This window comes from Erinaceus europaeus, chromosome 18 (genome assembly GCF_950295315.1).
Source record: "Erinaceus europaeus chromosome 18, mEriEur2.1, whole genome shotgun sequence".
Classification (NCBI taxonomy): Eukaryota; Metazoa; Chordata; class Mammalia; order Eulipotyphla; family Erinaceidae; genus Erinaceus; species Erinaceus europaeus.
Window position 1 is genome coordinate 22,375,453 of NC_080179.1, and position 16,760 is coordinate 22,392,212.

The 16,760-nt window shown below is 38.2% G+C and overlaps 1 protein-coding gene and 1 pseudogene across 2 annotated transcripts in view; one reads left to right on the plus strand and one right to left on the minus strand.

Annotated features, from left to right (window-relative positions):
* The window catches only part of CERS6 (ceramide synthase 6), a 294,482-nt gene that overhangs the window by 39,352 nt on the left and 238,370 nt on the right, over nucleotides 1-16,760 (minus strand). For both annotated transcript variants that reach the window (XM_007539315.3, XM_007539314.3), the window contains exon 8: nucleotides 13,689-13,795. In XM_007539315.3, coding sequence (XP_007539377.1) covers nucleotides 13,689-13,795 — 107 coding nt within the window. The remainder of the gene's footprint in view (nucleotides 1-13,688; nucleotides 13,796-16,760) is intronic.
* Nucleotides 1,309-1,830, plus strand: LOC103128486 (small ribosomal subunit protein uS13-like; annotated as a pseudogene).

Genomic DNA, 16,760 nt, shown 5'->3' on the forward strand with positions numbered 1-16,760 from the left:
CAGAGTGCTAGGTATATATGACACATTTAAAGAAGTTGCTACAATATCCAAGATTGCAACATTTCCCCCAAGGGTTCGTCATAATCCCTGAAAACACATCTTTCCTTTTCTGAAGTACGTATCATGTCAATACCCTTGTAATTTTCCTAGTATCAATTGTTAAAACGTTCTGCCAAGTCTTCCTTGCTTTACAGAAGAGCTGCAGCATCACTTCCCTGACTTCTTACATATGCTATGTTATTTATAGTTTCATTTTGAACTAGATTGCATTGCTTTATCACCTTTTGTCTCTTTCTTTCTCTTTCCCTCCCTCTCTCTTTTTTGTCTCCAGGATTATCGATGCAGCTCGGTGCCTGCATTTCAAATCCACTGCTCCTAGAGGCCACTTTTTTTGTTTTGATAGAACAGAGAGAAATTGAGAAAGGAGGGGGGATAGAGACAGAGAGATACCTCCAGATAGACACCTGCTTCACCACTTGTGATGCGACCCCCTGCATGTGGGGAGTTGGAGACTAAAACCAGGATCTTTGCATGGGTCTTGCGCTTCGTATTATGTGCACTTAACCCAGTGTGCTACCACCCAGCACCCCCCCTTTGTCTTTTATCTCATTAGACATCAATGGTGAGAAAGCCACTAAGAGCAAGTGAGAGGAATTCTTGAGAGGTCTCTCATCTTGTAAATGGCTGATTCATTACTCGATACTTTCCTGTAAGGTAAGCTTTTCTTCTTTCTATAACCCCATAAGTACTAGAGGCCAGCTAATGAAATCCAAGCATTATTAGGACCTCTGACACTTAATTTCAATTGGTCTAGAAGCTGCTGTATATTCTTTCAGACCTGGAAGTTTAAAGGGAAGAACTTTTTAAGAGCAAATAATCTCAGACCTAGAGATATTGCATCACCCAAGGTCGGTGGAAAAGTCAAGGCAAAGCTCAAAGCTGGTTTTATTTTTCAGACCGACTTCCCTTATTGACTTCTTTCCTTTGTATAGAATGGGGTAAAAAAAGAACATGAAGTAAGAATTATTTACTTATTTATCATAATTGGGAAATCACTGCTTCAGGCTGACTTTTAAAAACATTTTTCTAGGTTAAGAGCAAGTGGCATGAAGCGCAAGGACCCACCTATGGACCTGGGTTTGAGCTCCCGGCTCCCCACCTGTAGGGGAGTTGCTTCACAGGCGGTGAAGCAGGTCTGCAGGTGTCTTTCTCTCCCCCTCCCTGTCTTCCCTTCTCTATTTCTCTTTGTCCTATCCAATAACAATGACGTCAATAACTACAACAATAAAACAACAACGAAAGAGAATAAAAAAACACATTTTTTTCCCTGCTCCTCCACAGGAGGCTTACATGCCACTGGGCTGCTGCCGCCATGTCTCTAGTGATTCCTGAGACGTTCCAGCACATTTTGCGAGTCCTCAACACCAACATGGATGGGCATCGGAAAATAGCCTTTGCCATTACTGCAGTTAAGGGTGTGGGGTGAAGATATGCTCATGTGGTGTTGCGGAAAGCTGACATTGACTTGACCAAGAGGGCAGGAGAAATCACTGAGGATGAGGTGGAACGTGTGATCACTATTATGCAGAATCCATGCCAATACAAGTTACCTGACTGGTTTTTGAACAGACAGAAGGATGCGAAGGATGGAAGATACAGTCAGGTACTGGCTAATGGTTTGGACAAAAAGCTCCATGAAGATCTGGAGCAGCTGAAGAAGATTTGGGTCCTCAGAGGGCTGCAACACTTTTGGGGACTCCGAGTCCGTGGCCAACAACCAAGACCATAGGATGCCGTGGCCACACCACAGGTGTGTCCAGGAAGAAATGAATCTAGGCCTTGTCAATAAATAGTTTATATACCTAAATAGACAGAGGAGGAAAGACTCTATAGCACTAATACTTCTTCCAGTGTGGCTCAAACCTGGGTCACACACATTGAAAAGGTCATAGGTGCACATCTAGATGAACTATTTTGTCAGTCTAGAAGATATGTTTCTATTCTTGCTTATGATGAAAACCTCACTGTACCTCTGTACATATCACTTAATTTTCCTCAACTTCAGTTTTCTCTGAGGCTTTTTCTGTTCCACAGGACACAGTTACATCTAGAGGCAGAGGCTTGGCACCCAGAGGACAGCAGGACAATTTGGTACTATCCTTTCCAAGAGCAGACACACCAGTTTTGACAATCATGCTGTAATTTGTGAACTAAATCATTGGTATTAATGGTCAAGGCCCTCAGGAAGTAACAGCGGTTTCAATGAATGAAGTTTTGTCATTTCTCTGTACTCATCCCCCAGGACCTCTCACCCAAATCCCAATACAATCCACACATCTTTTCAAGTATGACTGTGATTTTCTTATTAAGAAGAACGTATAAACTATCAGAACTAATTTTGTTTCACATATACTCTTATTCTCTCTTTGTTGTTGTTTGTTTTTTGTTTTTTTTCTTGAGCCATACTTTAAAAGGACAAGCTTCCCATTTCTGGAAGGTTATCCTACCCTCTGACTGCTAATCCTAAGGTATCTGTCTCACTAACTCTTATAGTATGGGTCCTTGCATTCATACTATGTGCAGTTAACTCAGTACACCATAGCCCAACCCCCTAGAGTTTCTATCTATCTATTATACATCCATCATCCTACTAACATCCTACTATTCATTAGGCTGAATGTTCATTCAGTCCATACACATTTTGACATGAAACATGTCTCTCTCCTTTTCAAATGGAAAATTCATCTTTTTTCTTAATTGCCAAGAAGTTCAAGGATATAAACAATAGGGAGGAGAAGCAAGTTGCTTATTTTAGTTTGATGAAGAGAAAATAAACAACTTGCTTCATAGCTTGGTTCAGAAATATACTATTTTTCATGATTCTCAGGACACTGGTCTAGGGAAGCCTATCCTGAATGTGGCTAGTTAGGATGGTGTGGATATTTCAGAATTGCTGGTACCATCAAGACCCTCCATATATAAATTATCCCAGCAAAACAGAGTTTCACTGTCACTTTTAGGTTTGCATGTAAATATGATACAATCTAAAATCTCAAAGTCATTAAGGTCATTTTAAATGGAAAATGCATCATTCACTTTTAACCCTTTTATGCAACAGGTAACAATGAATTATCTCACCACTTTTTACTTTCAAAAAATAAAGTAGCCCCGGGAATTAAAGGGAGCAGCTGGTGTGGTATTTACTTGATGTTGACAGGAGTCACAGGTCCTTTGTTTGTATCACATATATGACAAATCCATGGCTCTTGGTAACTTTTATTTTTTCATTTTGTTTTGTAGAGGCAGAGAGAAGTGAGGGTAGGAGGGGGAGAGTATAGAGAAAGGGAGACAACTTAAGTATTACTTCATCAGGTAGGCAGTGGGGGCTTGAACCCAGATCCTTGTGTATGGTAACATGTATGCTCTATCAGATGAGCCAGTGCCTCACTCCCCTACTTATAGTTCGGAATGGGTTAAGGAGACACAATGTGGAATAATGCAATCCTATGGCTAGTAAAAAGAGAAAAGTGGGTCAAGCTGCATGAATAATTTATTCCTAGAAGAGATGTTCAAAACCCCCCCCCCCCCCACTTCCAGGACATCATTTTTAACCTATTTTGTGAAGTACCTGACATTTCTGGGAGGTATTGTAGACTTAATATATAGGAAAGGGTTTTGACCCTTGTTAATCAAGTGCTGACTTCTCAAGATGCACTGCTGATCTAATACCACATTCTGGGAAAGGAAGATAATTTAAGGAGTTTGCATTCCAAGAAAAAAAAATTCTTTTGTGCTTCCAGAATGGACCAACTAGAATGTGTTTGCATTGAACTTTATATCTTTATATCAGCTTAAGAGCATCTGCTGTCTTAGCATGTGCTTGTCTTTCATCACAGATGAGAGAGAGAGAGAGAGAGAGAGAGAGAGAGAGAGAGAGAGAGGGGAGGCCCTTATATGTTCATAGTGTAAAAACCAGGGAAATTTGATAGGTTAAATTCTTCCTATTCGTTTAAGAATTTATTCTTTGCTCATTTTGTTTTAACTGCAGTACTGCTCAGTTCTGGCTTATGGTGATGCTGGGGGCTGAATCTAGACCTCTGAGCCTCAGGAATGAAAAAAGTCTGATACAAATCACTATGCTATCCTTCCAGTTCCTGGACTACATTCTTGATGAACAGAAATTCTCTGTTTCACTTAATGGTAACCAAAAGAAAACTATTTTTTTTTTGGTAAGTACACAATTTTCACATCACTGGTCTTGGCATTAGACTTCAGTGTAAAACCTAGATATTTTAAAAACAGATGAAATATCCAGACCAATTTTTCTCCGCAGATGGCATATAAATGAATTTTCTAATGCATGGAGTAAACAATCTTTTATTTCATTATTCTCTTTCCCTAGCAAAGGATTCTCTGTAATGGTTAGGAATGAAGGAGAAAACACTTAAGAGGTTTAGTTTGTGTAGAGAGCGTTACTAGGATACCACCTTTTTTGTTGTTGACTTTCAAATCGCAAAAGGATAAAGTCTGTTACTTAACTGAGAGTACTTATCCTCCCACCTTCACCCCCACATACAATATTAAAAATACTTGTGTATTTTAACCCAAGTTAATACTTTTAGAGAGCATCTAAATGCTGAATATATATAACTCATCTTTGCCAGCAGTATAGCATCATCGTTTCAACTATCTTATTTTTATTCATATAATTATTCCTAATGCCTAATTTAAGATATGAATTTTTTTCCTGTAAAGGATCAAAGAGTACATAAATAGTTTAGACTCTGTGGGCTATAAACTCCCCAACAATGACTCAACCATGCCATTGTAGCAGAAAGCATCCAAGACACGAGCAAGGTTATTTTCCTAAAATATATATTTATTAAGGCAGTGCCTTGACTTATCTACAGAACACAGTTGACCCCTGACATTTTGATACTGAAATCCCATTCAAATGACTTTGTTCACACAAGAAGACACAAAAGATTACATTGACGCATTCCATCCAACTCTATTCCTCCCTATGAAGGTATTAACTGATACTAACACAAACAAATCTTACTGAAAACATACCAACACATCTAACATTCAAAGGACTTCAGGTTCTGACATTTTCCAAATATATTTAGGCCAGTGTTAAAGGAAAACTTTAGAGAAAAATCATTCAAAAGATGACAGAAAGGAGAAATAAAACCCAGCATCTCTAAACTTAAGAACTCTGGAACTAATCTTATCAGATATTCAGAAAAGCAGATATGCCACACTGCTTTGGTAAAATACATTTTGAGAAAAATCAATGGAGGGAGAATATATTTCCCAAATGCATCTGGATGAATTTTAAATCTTATTATGGAAACTGGCAAAAGAATGAGCTTGGCAACTCTGTAACATTTCCCCCCCTCCTTTTCTTAATTGCTGAGACCTTCAGAGAGAACAAATCAGCACATAATCATCCTACTCTGCAGGATGAAGATAAACAGACAGTAACTTTCTGAGAAATCACAAGCTTCTGTCTAAATAGCAACAGATTATAACCCTATCTTTTCTGTAGCCGATGGACTGGTACTTGGTGTGACATGAATTGGGATGTGGAATGAGATCACTAAATGATAAGAACTTGTGATAATTTTATGTCCATTCTTGACTTGAAAATAATTTGTGACTTTATGACTTTTAGGAGGCAACAGGCTTGACCTACACTGTGTTTTATGAAATTACATGCAATTCTGTGAATAGCAACGGTGATGCCGGCTGGTTAGGGGGAGGTAAAGTCACTTAGAATTTGGGGGAATAAGGCAATTTGGCCCATATTGAGTATTACATGGTCACTAACTAATAAGAATACAAGTAATTAAAACAAAGTACTTTGAATTGGCGTATTGCACCAAAGTAAAGACTCTGGAGTGGGTGTGTGGGTGGGGAGAATACAGGTCCAAAAAGGATGACAGAGGACATAGTGGGGGTTGTATTGTTATCTGGAAAACTGGGAAATGTTATGCATGTACAAACTATTGTATTTACTGCTGAATGTAGAACATTAATTCCCCAATAAAGAAATTAAAAAAAAAGTACTTTGAGTCTTGTAACTGTAGATTCCATTTAAACACTTTATTTCAAAAGTATTTATATTTAGGTTCCTTTAGTCTAGACTCACTGGAGATTATAAAATGTAATAAAAGTTTCTGTCCACTTGAGAATAGAAAGAATTTCCACATGGATCCGTCAATAATTCATATTTTTTAATGACCCTAATGTATATACATTTCTTTATAGTTATACAAATTACTACAAATGTTTTCTTTGGTCCTTAACATTTCCTATTAAGGTAGGTAAATAATTACTATTATTCTTATTTTTCAGATGAGAATATAGAGGCAAAGAAGTTACATACTTAGGTGTTCAGACACTCAATGAAAGGAAGAACTGTGACAGTAAGAGCCTTTCTAAGGTTTTATTTTTTTTTAAAATCATCAAATCATCGTAGACTTTATGCCAGATTCTAATGTATGGTTAGTAGATGATGGTGCTCATTTTTTATTTTAATTAATTACTTAATTAATTAATTTTGCCTTCAGGCTTGGTGCTGGCACTACAAAATCTGCTGCTCCTGGCAGTAGTAGTAGTGCTCCATTTCCCCTTTTTTTAAAAAAATTTTTGTATTGGATAGGACAGAGAGAAGTTGAGAGAGGAGAGGGAGACAGAGAGAGAGAAAGTTAGACACTTGCAGAGCTGCTTCACCACTTCCTCTGCTGGAACAGAAAGCGCTGGAATAGGCCCAGGTTGTTTTCAGCAGTTTAAGGTGAAACTCATCATCCTCCCTGGAGTCCCTGAGGGATGCTGTTGCAGGGGCAGCGGGGGGGGGGGGTGGAGGGAGAAAGAGACCCAAGTGTCTCTCCCATAGTGTCACAGTAGGTTTCCCTAACAATAACCCTGGAAGCATAACAACAACAACAATAATAATAATTTCATCTGCTAGACCATAGCCTTTGTCTATAAATTTCCAGGTGGGGAGTGGGAGAGGAAGAACAGATGAGGTTTTGGAAGAAGGTGGGGTCTTAGAAAGGAAGCTCCTTTGAGGACAGGACCTGCAGGTGGGGAGTTGGGGGCTTGAACCTGGATCCTTATGCAGGTCCTTGTGCTTAGTACTATGTGAGCTTAATCAGGTACACCACCTGATGATTCTTAGAAGATGGTGTCTTGGCTGAGGAAGATGAAACTCTTTTAAATGTAACATCAACAAAAATTGTATCTCATCATTAGTTTTATGACTCTAATTTTAAGAAAGATAATGCTGAGAAATATCGCAGGGAAGACTGAAACTTAGCAGATCTACGCAGAGATAAACAATGTCATAGGACAAGTGTCCAGAGAGAATGGGTACGTACGTCTTTGTTTAAATACATTATTTTATTTTCCTCCATAATAAATTATCCAAAAATTTGTGTAGAAACATATATATAAAAAAACATGAATAGCAGGAACACTCCTAAGGAAAAAGAAGAAAAAAAAGATGCATTACAGTGCCCCCATTCAGGTTCTACTACAAAGCAGCAGGAGTTAAAACAGTGTGGTATTGGAACAACAACGAGCATAAGGACTGTTAGAACAGGATCGAGAGCTCAGAGCTAAGCCCATGTATAGGCACATTACATATGGTAAAGGAGCCAAAACTACCCAGTAAAGAAAAAAAATCTCTCCATTTTTTAAATCTTTATTTATTTATTGGATAGAGACAGCCGGAAATTGTGAAGAGAGGGAGAGATAGAGAGGAGGAGAGACTGAGACACCTGCAGCACTGCTTCATCACTCACAAAGCTTTTCCCCTGCAGGTGCTTTTCCCCTGGGGGTTTGAACCCAGGTCCTTGCTCATTGAAACATGTTCAGTCAACCAGGTATGCCACCCTCCCGTCCCAGGAAGATATCTGTAACAAATGGTGTTGGGTGAATTGGGTGATCATAAGTAGAAAAATGAAACTAGACCACCTAACACGATGCAACAGAGTTAACTCAAAATGGCTAAAAGATTTGGAGAAAAAACTATAAAATACATAGAAGAATACATCAATGAAACTTTTCGGGACCTTAATATTAAAGAAGTATTGGAGGGGCAGGGTGGTGGTGCACCTGGTTGAGCACATATGTTATAATACACAAGGACCAGGGTTTGAGCCCCCAGCCCCCACCAGCAGGGGGGAAGCTTTGCAAGTAGTGAATCAGTGTTGCAGGTGTCTCTTTTTTCTCTCTCTTTTTGTCTGGCTGTCTCTATCTAATAAATAAAGATTTTTTTTTTAAATATGTATTTGTAGACTCTACCCCATGGGCAAGGGAAACAACAACAACAACAAAAAGACAAATGGGACTGTATAAAATTGAAAAGCTTCTACATATCAAAAGAAAATTCCAGGCAGAGGACCTAGTGGGGGTCGTACTGTTATGTGGAAAACTGGGAAATATTATGCATGAACAAACTATGATATTTACTGTTGACTGTAAAAACATTAATCCCCTAATTAAAAAATTTCATAAGCATAACCAGGAAACTCAGAAAATGGTAAAAGATATTTACACACTACACTTCTTAGAAGTGGTTGATATCAAGCATCTATAAAGACTCATGCAGCTCAATAAGAAGAAAAATATCAGAAAAACTGTTCCAGGTCGCTAATTGTCAGAGAGATGCAAATAAAGACAACATTGCGATACCACCTCACTCCTGTGAGAATGGCATACATCAAAAAGGACAGCAGCAACAAATGTTGGAGAGGCTGTGGGGACTGAGGAACCCTTCTACACTGCTGGCGGGAATGTAAATTGGTTCAGCCTCTCTGGACAGTAGTCTGGAGAACTCTTACAAAGCTAGACATAGACCTTTCATATGACCCAGTAATTCCTCTCCTGGGGATATACCCCAAGGATTCCATAATGCCCAACCAAAAAGATGTGTGTACATCTATGTTCATAGCAGCACAATTCATAATAGCTAAAACCTGGAAGGAACCCAGGTGCCCAACAGCAGATGAGTGGCTGAGAAAGCTGTGGTACATATACACAATGGAATACTATGCAGCTATTAAGAACAATGAGCCCACCTTCTCTGACCCATCTTGGACAGAGCTAGAAGGAATTATGTTAAGTCAGCTAAGTCAGAAAGATAAAGATGAGTATGGGATGTCCCCACTCATCAACAGAAGTTGAGAAAGAAGAACAGAAAGGGAAACTAAAAGCAGGATCTGATTAAATCAAGAGCAGGGCACCAATGTAAAAATACTGTGGTGAAGGGGAGGGTGGCCATTGGGCTTCCCGGCACAGAAGAGGGTGGGGGGGGTGGGGGGTGGGGGGGATGGGACACAGTTTTTGGTGGTGGGAGTGGTGTTTATGTACAATCCTATTAAAGTGTAAACATCATATAAACCACTATTTAATTAATATGAGAGGCAAAAAAACTGATGATATGTCTAGAACTTCTTAAAACACAGACTGAGTCTTTTTAATACATAGGCTGTCTTTGATATGTTCTCTCCCAAAAGCCTAGACCAGGGAGAACAGAAGCAACCGACAGCACAGCTATATACCAGATGCTGGGTACTATACCCCAAACCCTATCAAAGGGACTTTCCACAGTTAACCCTATCACCAAATAATGTGATGATAACAATAACTATCCATTGTCTTCTTGAACCCTAAGACAACAGGAACCTCACATTTCCACTATAGAGCCTATATTTCCCCCAATGCTGGAACCTTAGGGTGAGGCCCACTTTTCTGCATGCTGCTCTCAATTCAAATCAAATAATATTGCATCCGCGGATCGCAACCTAATCAACACAACAAGTGCCACCCCAGCATGCTGCACTTCAGACTGTGACCAGAGACTTCAGGTGTGGAATGACAACCCTTCAGCTTCATCACTCGGGTGAGACCTTTCCTTTCATAGTATTCTCTAATTCCATTCCAGGTGTTCCACTCCCCAATAAAGTCCCCAAACCTAGATATAGTCCAGGTCCCCTGAGATAGAGCATAGGTTCACCCGTGCCCATAAACTAGGGGAAAAATATATACCTGAAAGCAGACGTACACAAGAGCATGCAGGGAATACCCCCAACACTTCATCTGCACTATAACAGTCTTTAGGTCCATGATTGTTCAAACAATTTGTTTGGCTTTGTATGTTAACTCTCTTTTCAGCCACCAGGTTCCGGATGCTGACCAGACTTCCCTGGACAGACAACGCCATCAATGTGTACTGGAGTGCCACTTCCTCAAAGCCCCACCCTACTAGGGAATGAGAGAAGCAGACTGGGAGTATGGATCAGACCAGTCAACGCCCAAGTTCAGCGGGGAAGCAATTACAGAAGCCAGACCTCCCACCCTCTGCAACCCACAACGACCCTGGATCCATACTCCCAGAGAGACAGAGAATGGGAAGGCTATCAGGGGAGGGGGTGGGATGTGGAGCTGTACCCCTCTCATTCTATGGTTTTGTTAATGTCTCCTTTCTTAAATAAATAAATAAATAAATAAAAATATCAGTTTAAAAAAGTGGGCAGAAGATAATTATAGACAGTTCTCTAAAGAAGAAATCCACATGGCCCACAGACATATGTGGAAATGCTCCAGTTCACTCATCACTAGAGAAATGAAAATTAAAACCACATTGAGAGTCCACCTCACACATGTGAGAATGGGCTCCATCAACGAAATAAGAGAAGATAAGTGTTGGAGAGGATGTGAAGAGAGAGGAACTCTACTGCACTGCTGGTGGGACTGAAAACTGCCACAACCATTATGGAGAACAGTCTGGAGAATCTTAAACAGAAATGGAAATTCTCTGTGATCCAGCAATTCCACTCCTAGGCATTTGCTCAAATGATATAAACGATTCAAAGGGATATATATGCACCCCCATCTTCATAAAGGCTTTCTTCACAATAGCAGAAACTTGAAAACAACCACAATGCCCTTCAACAGATGACTGGATAAAAAAGTTAAAGGACATTTACTTAATGGAGTATTATTCCGAAATAAAAATATGGTATTGTGATCTTTGGGATAAAGTAGATGGAACTGGAGATTATGCTTAGTGAAGCAAGCAGAGAGGTAACGGACAACTGCAGAATGGTTTCACTCATATATGGAATATAAAAAGAATTGAATATACAAACGTGAAAAAAAAGTCAACCTCTATCTAAGACTGTGGGAGAATTATAATGGGCGTCTATGGGGATGTTGGTGGGGACACAGGCCTTTGGTGACAGGGCTGGTGAGAAAAAATGACTATACTGTTAACCAATAACCCCTCAATAAAACATAAGTGGAAACAATAAACACATACATAAAAATAAATCAGAAAAAAGAAAATAAAATAAGTTTGACCTGGGGTAATTCTTGGATTTCCCTATTGATAATATGGGCCTAGACCTCTAACATAGCTCTCTGTTCTGATCACTGGTCACTTGCATTGGAAATGTCCTCACTAACCCTTCTGTGGGCCTCTCTAGGACCTTACTATCACTACAAACTAGCACTAGTAAGGACTGTCCCACTCTCTGAAGGGAGGCTGGGATATCCTAGTCTACCACTCAAGGAGGACTGGTCCTATAATGTATGCAGCCTAGAATGTTCCCAGCTGTGACCAGGTGAGTTCAGACTGACAAGGACCTAGAGGTTTCTGTGCAAAATATGAATACACATGGGCCCTGGGGCAGACTGATGTGATAAATAGTTAACTGTATTATATGTATATTTTTTCTAAGTTTGAAAGCTACTCTTTTAACCTAATCCAGCTTTCAAGTTCTGTTCTCCATTCTGACACCATCCTCCCATGCAATATTTCTAGTCCACCTTCATTAGCTATTAAGTTCAAGCAAAGATAACTAAATTCCTGGGTTTCTAGGAACATACCCAAAATAGACATCCTATGAATATGGGATGATCTCACTCATAGAATGAAGTTTAAAAACAAGATCAGAAGGGAAAATACTAAGCAACTTGAGTTGGTGTATTGCACCAAAGAAAAAGACTCTGGAGTCAGGGGGAGGTTTCAGGTCCTGGACCATGATGAAAGAGGGGAACTTAGTGGAGGTTGTATTGTTATGTGGAAATGTTATACATGTACAAACTATTGTATTTTACAATATTTGGGGTTTATGTTCCAGGAAACATTGCTATCTAAGACTGAAGAGCTTCAGCAAGAGGGTAGGAGAGATGCATCTCTAATTTGGTTCCATCCTAAAAGGAATAAAGCAGATCAGAACACTTGAGTGATTCTTCTGTAAAACTCACATTCTCAGAGGTCTTATGCAAGAAAGGCTTTCTTTCATTCTGAGAAATATTTCCTGGGTCTTGCTTGAATTTCTACTTAAATTCTCACCACTAGGTTCTATGAATACAATGCGGAGCTCCAATCCTGCTATAATTACAGACACATTATATTCCAAAGTACTTCACTTTCTCCTACTTACAAGCACATAAAGACTATAATGAGGTTTTATAAGTGCCTGTTTTTAACATTCAGTGCTGTTGCTTGGAAATCATTTTCATGATAAGTGTCCTAGGGCTGTGAGCCTCAAGAAGAAGCTGTGTGTGTATATGTGGGTGTAGATGTGTGTATATTTTTATTAATTTGTTTACAGAACCATAGTGATAAATGTTACACATTTTTAAAGTCCCAACTTTATTATTGTTATTTTCTGTTGGGGCTAAAAATCTGAATTTTAATGCAGCATCTACTTTCACCAATTCCTACTGCTTTACTTTCTCCTCTGAATCAGTTTCTTAAAATGGAAAAATATGTTATTAATAGTATCTTTTAGATGATATGCTGGGCTCTCTCTCTTTCTCTCAGTCAGCCTTATAGAGTACAATTAATGACACTGGACCTACTTTCTACAGATAACTTTTGTTTATTGTTTTGTTTTTCTTTTTTAGTGAGGGAACATCTTTATTTTAATCATTTTTTCATAAGACAGTTAACACTGCTTAATACCATCAAATTCTGTTATCTTCTTTCTCAGTTTTCAACAGAAGAAAAGGCATTCATATTTTAAGTGGCCATACTGAATTTTAGGAGTTGATTCTGAGTGATAGCTTTTGCCTTAAATATATTTGTATTTATTGTGCTAAGTAAAGTTGAGAAGAATTACATAGGGTTGTAGTTCTCAAATTTTATGTGTAGTAGGGTCATTAGGAAGGCTTATCAAAAGGCAGATAGCTAGGCCCACTTCCAGAGTTGTATCGCTGTTGGTCTGGGGGTAGGTACAACAAGTTGTACCTACCCCCAGACCAACAAATCCCCAAGTGATGTGGTCACTACTATCAGTCCAGTGGCAGTCCATGGTGGATGTTGTATAGGTGAATCCCTGGCATATAACTGGTTGCATTACCTTTTCTCTCCTTACTCAAACCTAATAGTTACTTTTTAAAACAAGACTAAACTGGAGCAGGCAATGGTCGATGATTTACCGTGACTTTAAAAGTTAGGTAAGCCACCCTCATCTTCAACATCCTATGAAGAAATATCACTGAAGAAAATAACTGCTCTGTGCAAAGAGATCAAGATTACTCAGTTGCTTTTACTTGCTTTCTTTCAACAACTTACTATGTATTTGCAGTGACATTCAAAATAAAAATGTTTCGCAAAGTTGATTTAGTAGGAGGAGTGGTTCTATCAGAAAAACTGACATACTCACCAAACAGGATAAGCACCCAGTCGTGTGAAGATAAAAACTACAGCAAATGTAAGAAACATGAAATCACAAAGTTTCTGGGACTTGATGTAATTTGCCATTTTGGCAGCCTATGAAAGGGGAAAAAATGTGGTATATTAGGTTAAACTAATAAATGAAATGCTTCCTTCAATATGCATAAATCTTCTGTCTGAGATAGTTCATCAGAGGCATAAAATTGCCTTCTACTTTGAAATCTCATGCATCATACATCAGCATTTAGAAATTACCCAAAGCCAAGTGAAAGGCAGAATTAGTTATAAGTAAAATTACTGACTTTCAGATTTCATAAGATATTCAGTAAGCTGAAAAGTTCAATTCTATGGTTGATTTTAGTAAAACAAAAACAACCAGATAAATAAATTTTTGTGATGAGATTAACAAGTCAGATACTAATGCAGGAATTTAGTCTGATAGGTAAAAGTGTTAGAAAGTGCTAGAAAATCTTTTAAACCTTGAAGAGGTCTCCCAAACGAGATCTTAAACTATAAAGATTATGTGAGGGGTGAGGAAATAGCAGAATGATTATATAAAAGACTTTCAGACCTGAGACCCTGAGGTCCCAGGTTCATTCCCCAGCACCACCATAAACCGGAGGAGTTTTCTGCTCTCACTCTACCTCTCTCACATAAAAATAAATAAAATATTTAAGAAAGAGTATGTGGAGACCCTCTATGTCTTTTCTCTTTCTATGTAGAATTCTGGTTTTTCCTTAAACATGTGTGAGGGAGAAAGTTATTGTCATAAATTCAGAAATGAACAATGTGTCAAGATAGTATTATTTCAATAATAACTTAGGTATAATTTTCTATCTTATATTAATGGGTAATTTTCTAGAGAATATCATTGATGTATAATGTATCTATAAAAAGTACTCTAATAATTTGTGATAGTGATTTAGTTGACTTCTTTTTACACTATATATTAATCTAGGGGAAAAATTACATCCTTTTATTTACCACCTTTTTTTAGCAGATAGGTAAGAAAAATTGACATTGAAAACATAATTTGACTTCATCACTCTTTTATACACTTTTACATAGAATTCATAGCATCCACACACAAAAGGTTATAAACCAAAGATACTTCGGCATATATAACATTACTTTCTCTTTCATGGAAAGCTAAATTAGCTGAGACAGACTTGAAAGAACTAATGATAGTAGCCACAGAAGCTATAATTTAATAGGTCTGAATAAAACACAATGACAGGAAAGAAATGCATTCCTAAGGGAAGGTAACCACTGACTGAGTGGAATCTGGGATTATGAACTTTTAATTTCAAGTACACTTTGAGTGTAACATGGCAAATTATAGTACGGGGGAAAATTTGCATTCCTCTTTCTGGTGAGGTAAATAAACCACATCATTTTTCTTTTACGTTTCATTCAGTAGCACTCAATAAAAAGTGTTAAAATCAGGTGGTTTTTTTTTAATATCTAAGTTATAGGCCACAGAAGAGTTGTTCAACATATCGCATTATTTGAATATTCTCAAGCATGACTGTCTTATTATCACAGAAAATTTAGATGATGAGGTTTGCTTTTAAGCCTTTAAAAGCTGCAGTTTCAATATTTTAAAGACTCTGATTTCTAGGTTATTTTTCTTTTCTGGGTAAAAGTGGTAGACAACAACAACTCAACTAATATTTTTTTGAACCATGGTACTGACTACCATCACACCAGCCATTTCCACAGACATTAGAAGTGACAGATTATAAATACAGGACTTATTTCAAAAGCTGTAGATTTCCACATCAATTACTACTTTTTTTTTCCTTTTCAATTACTACTTTTATAAGCATACTTTGGATTTAATCAAACAGTAACTATTTTTCAGGGAATTGCTCATAAACTAATTATATTTCTCTTTAAAATGTGTTAGAATTTAGGTGTTTGTCTTGAGTAACTTAAACATCATAGCAGCAAGCCATTATCTGACATATCTAGACCACTAGGACTTTTTTCTTTGCTTGTTTGTTTCAAAGCATTATAGGAATCAGAGTGTTAAATCGCGGACTATATATTTTAAACTTTGAATAATTCCTTTAAGGGAACAAAAACTGCTTGTCAGAAACCAAAACAAGAAAGCAGGAGGTGTGGGTGATAGCATAATGGCTACATAGACTCTAATGCCTGAAGCTCCATGGCCCCAAATTCAGTCCCCTACAACACCACAAACCAAAGGGAAGCAGTGCTCTGGTAAAAATAAACACAAAGTTCCTAGGCAAAAGGTTAATTTCCCAGGAGAGGCTCTGGAAGTAGGATGTATATTAGCTTTGAGAAAGACTTCTCCCTGTGAGGATCTCTGGTCTGTGTGGAGGGGGGGCAAAACTAAAGTCTTGGCTTTCATCTATGATGTTTTGAGGTAACTTTTCTTACTAACTGATCTTTTATACTTGTGGAGAAGGTGGGAGAGATGTGTGTCTGCATGACCATGCCTCCCTGACTATCTTCTCTTTCTTCCAAATCTTTTGTGTAAGAAAGCTAGTTAGGTTGATATCTGAAGTCATGTAGTGAGTCACTCAGAATTTCTGAATTGAAAGCTTCCATGTATACAGAAGGTTACACACATTACTAATAAAATTCACATTTACTTTTTCTTTTATCAATCTACCTTGTATTTGGTCATTTGGTTAGAACTGAACAACCCAGAGGGTTAAAATATGATTTCTTTCCACTCACATTGGTTTATTATTCTTTTTTTTTTCTTTGCCACTAGGAATATTGGTGGGGCTGCCTGCATATATAATTCTATCACACACCCCCACCCGTGGCCATTTTTTTTTCTTGTTTTGAGTGAAGATGTGAGATAGAAAGAGGGAGGGAAACAGAGAACAGAGACACCTGTTGCACTGCCCCATCCATGTTATTGAAGTTTCCCCCTACAGGTGGGGACTGGGGACTGGAAACTGGATCTGTGTACATGGTAGCGAGTAGGTTCTCCACCTCTGGGCCCAGGCCCCCACTCATTCTGGTTTATAGTAAACTCAATTTTATGGAATGACAATTATGCTTATATTATAGATTATTATTT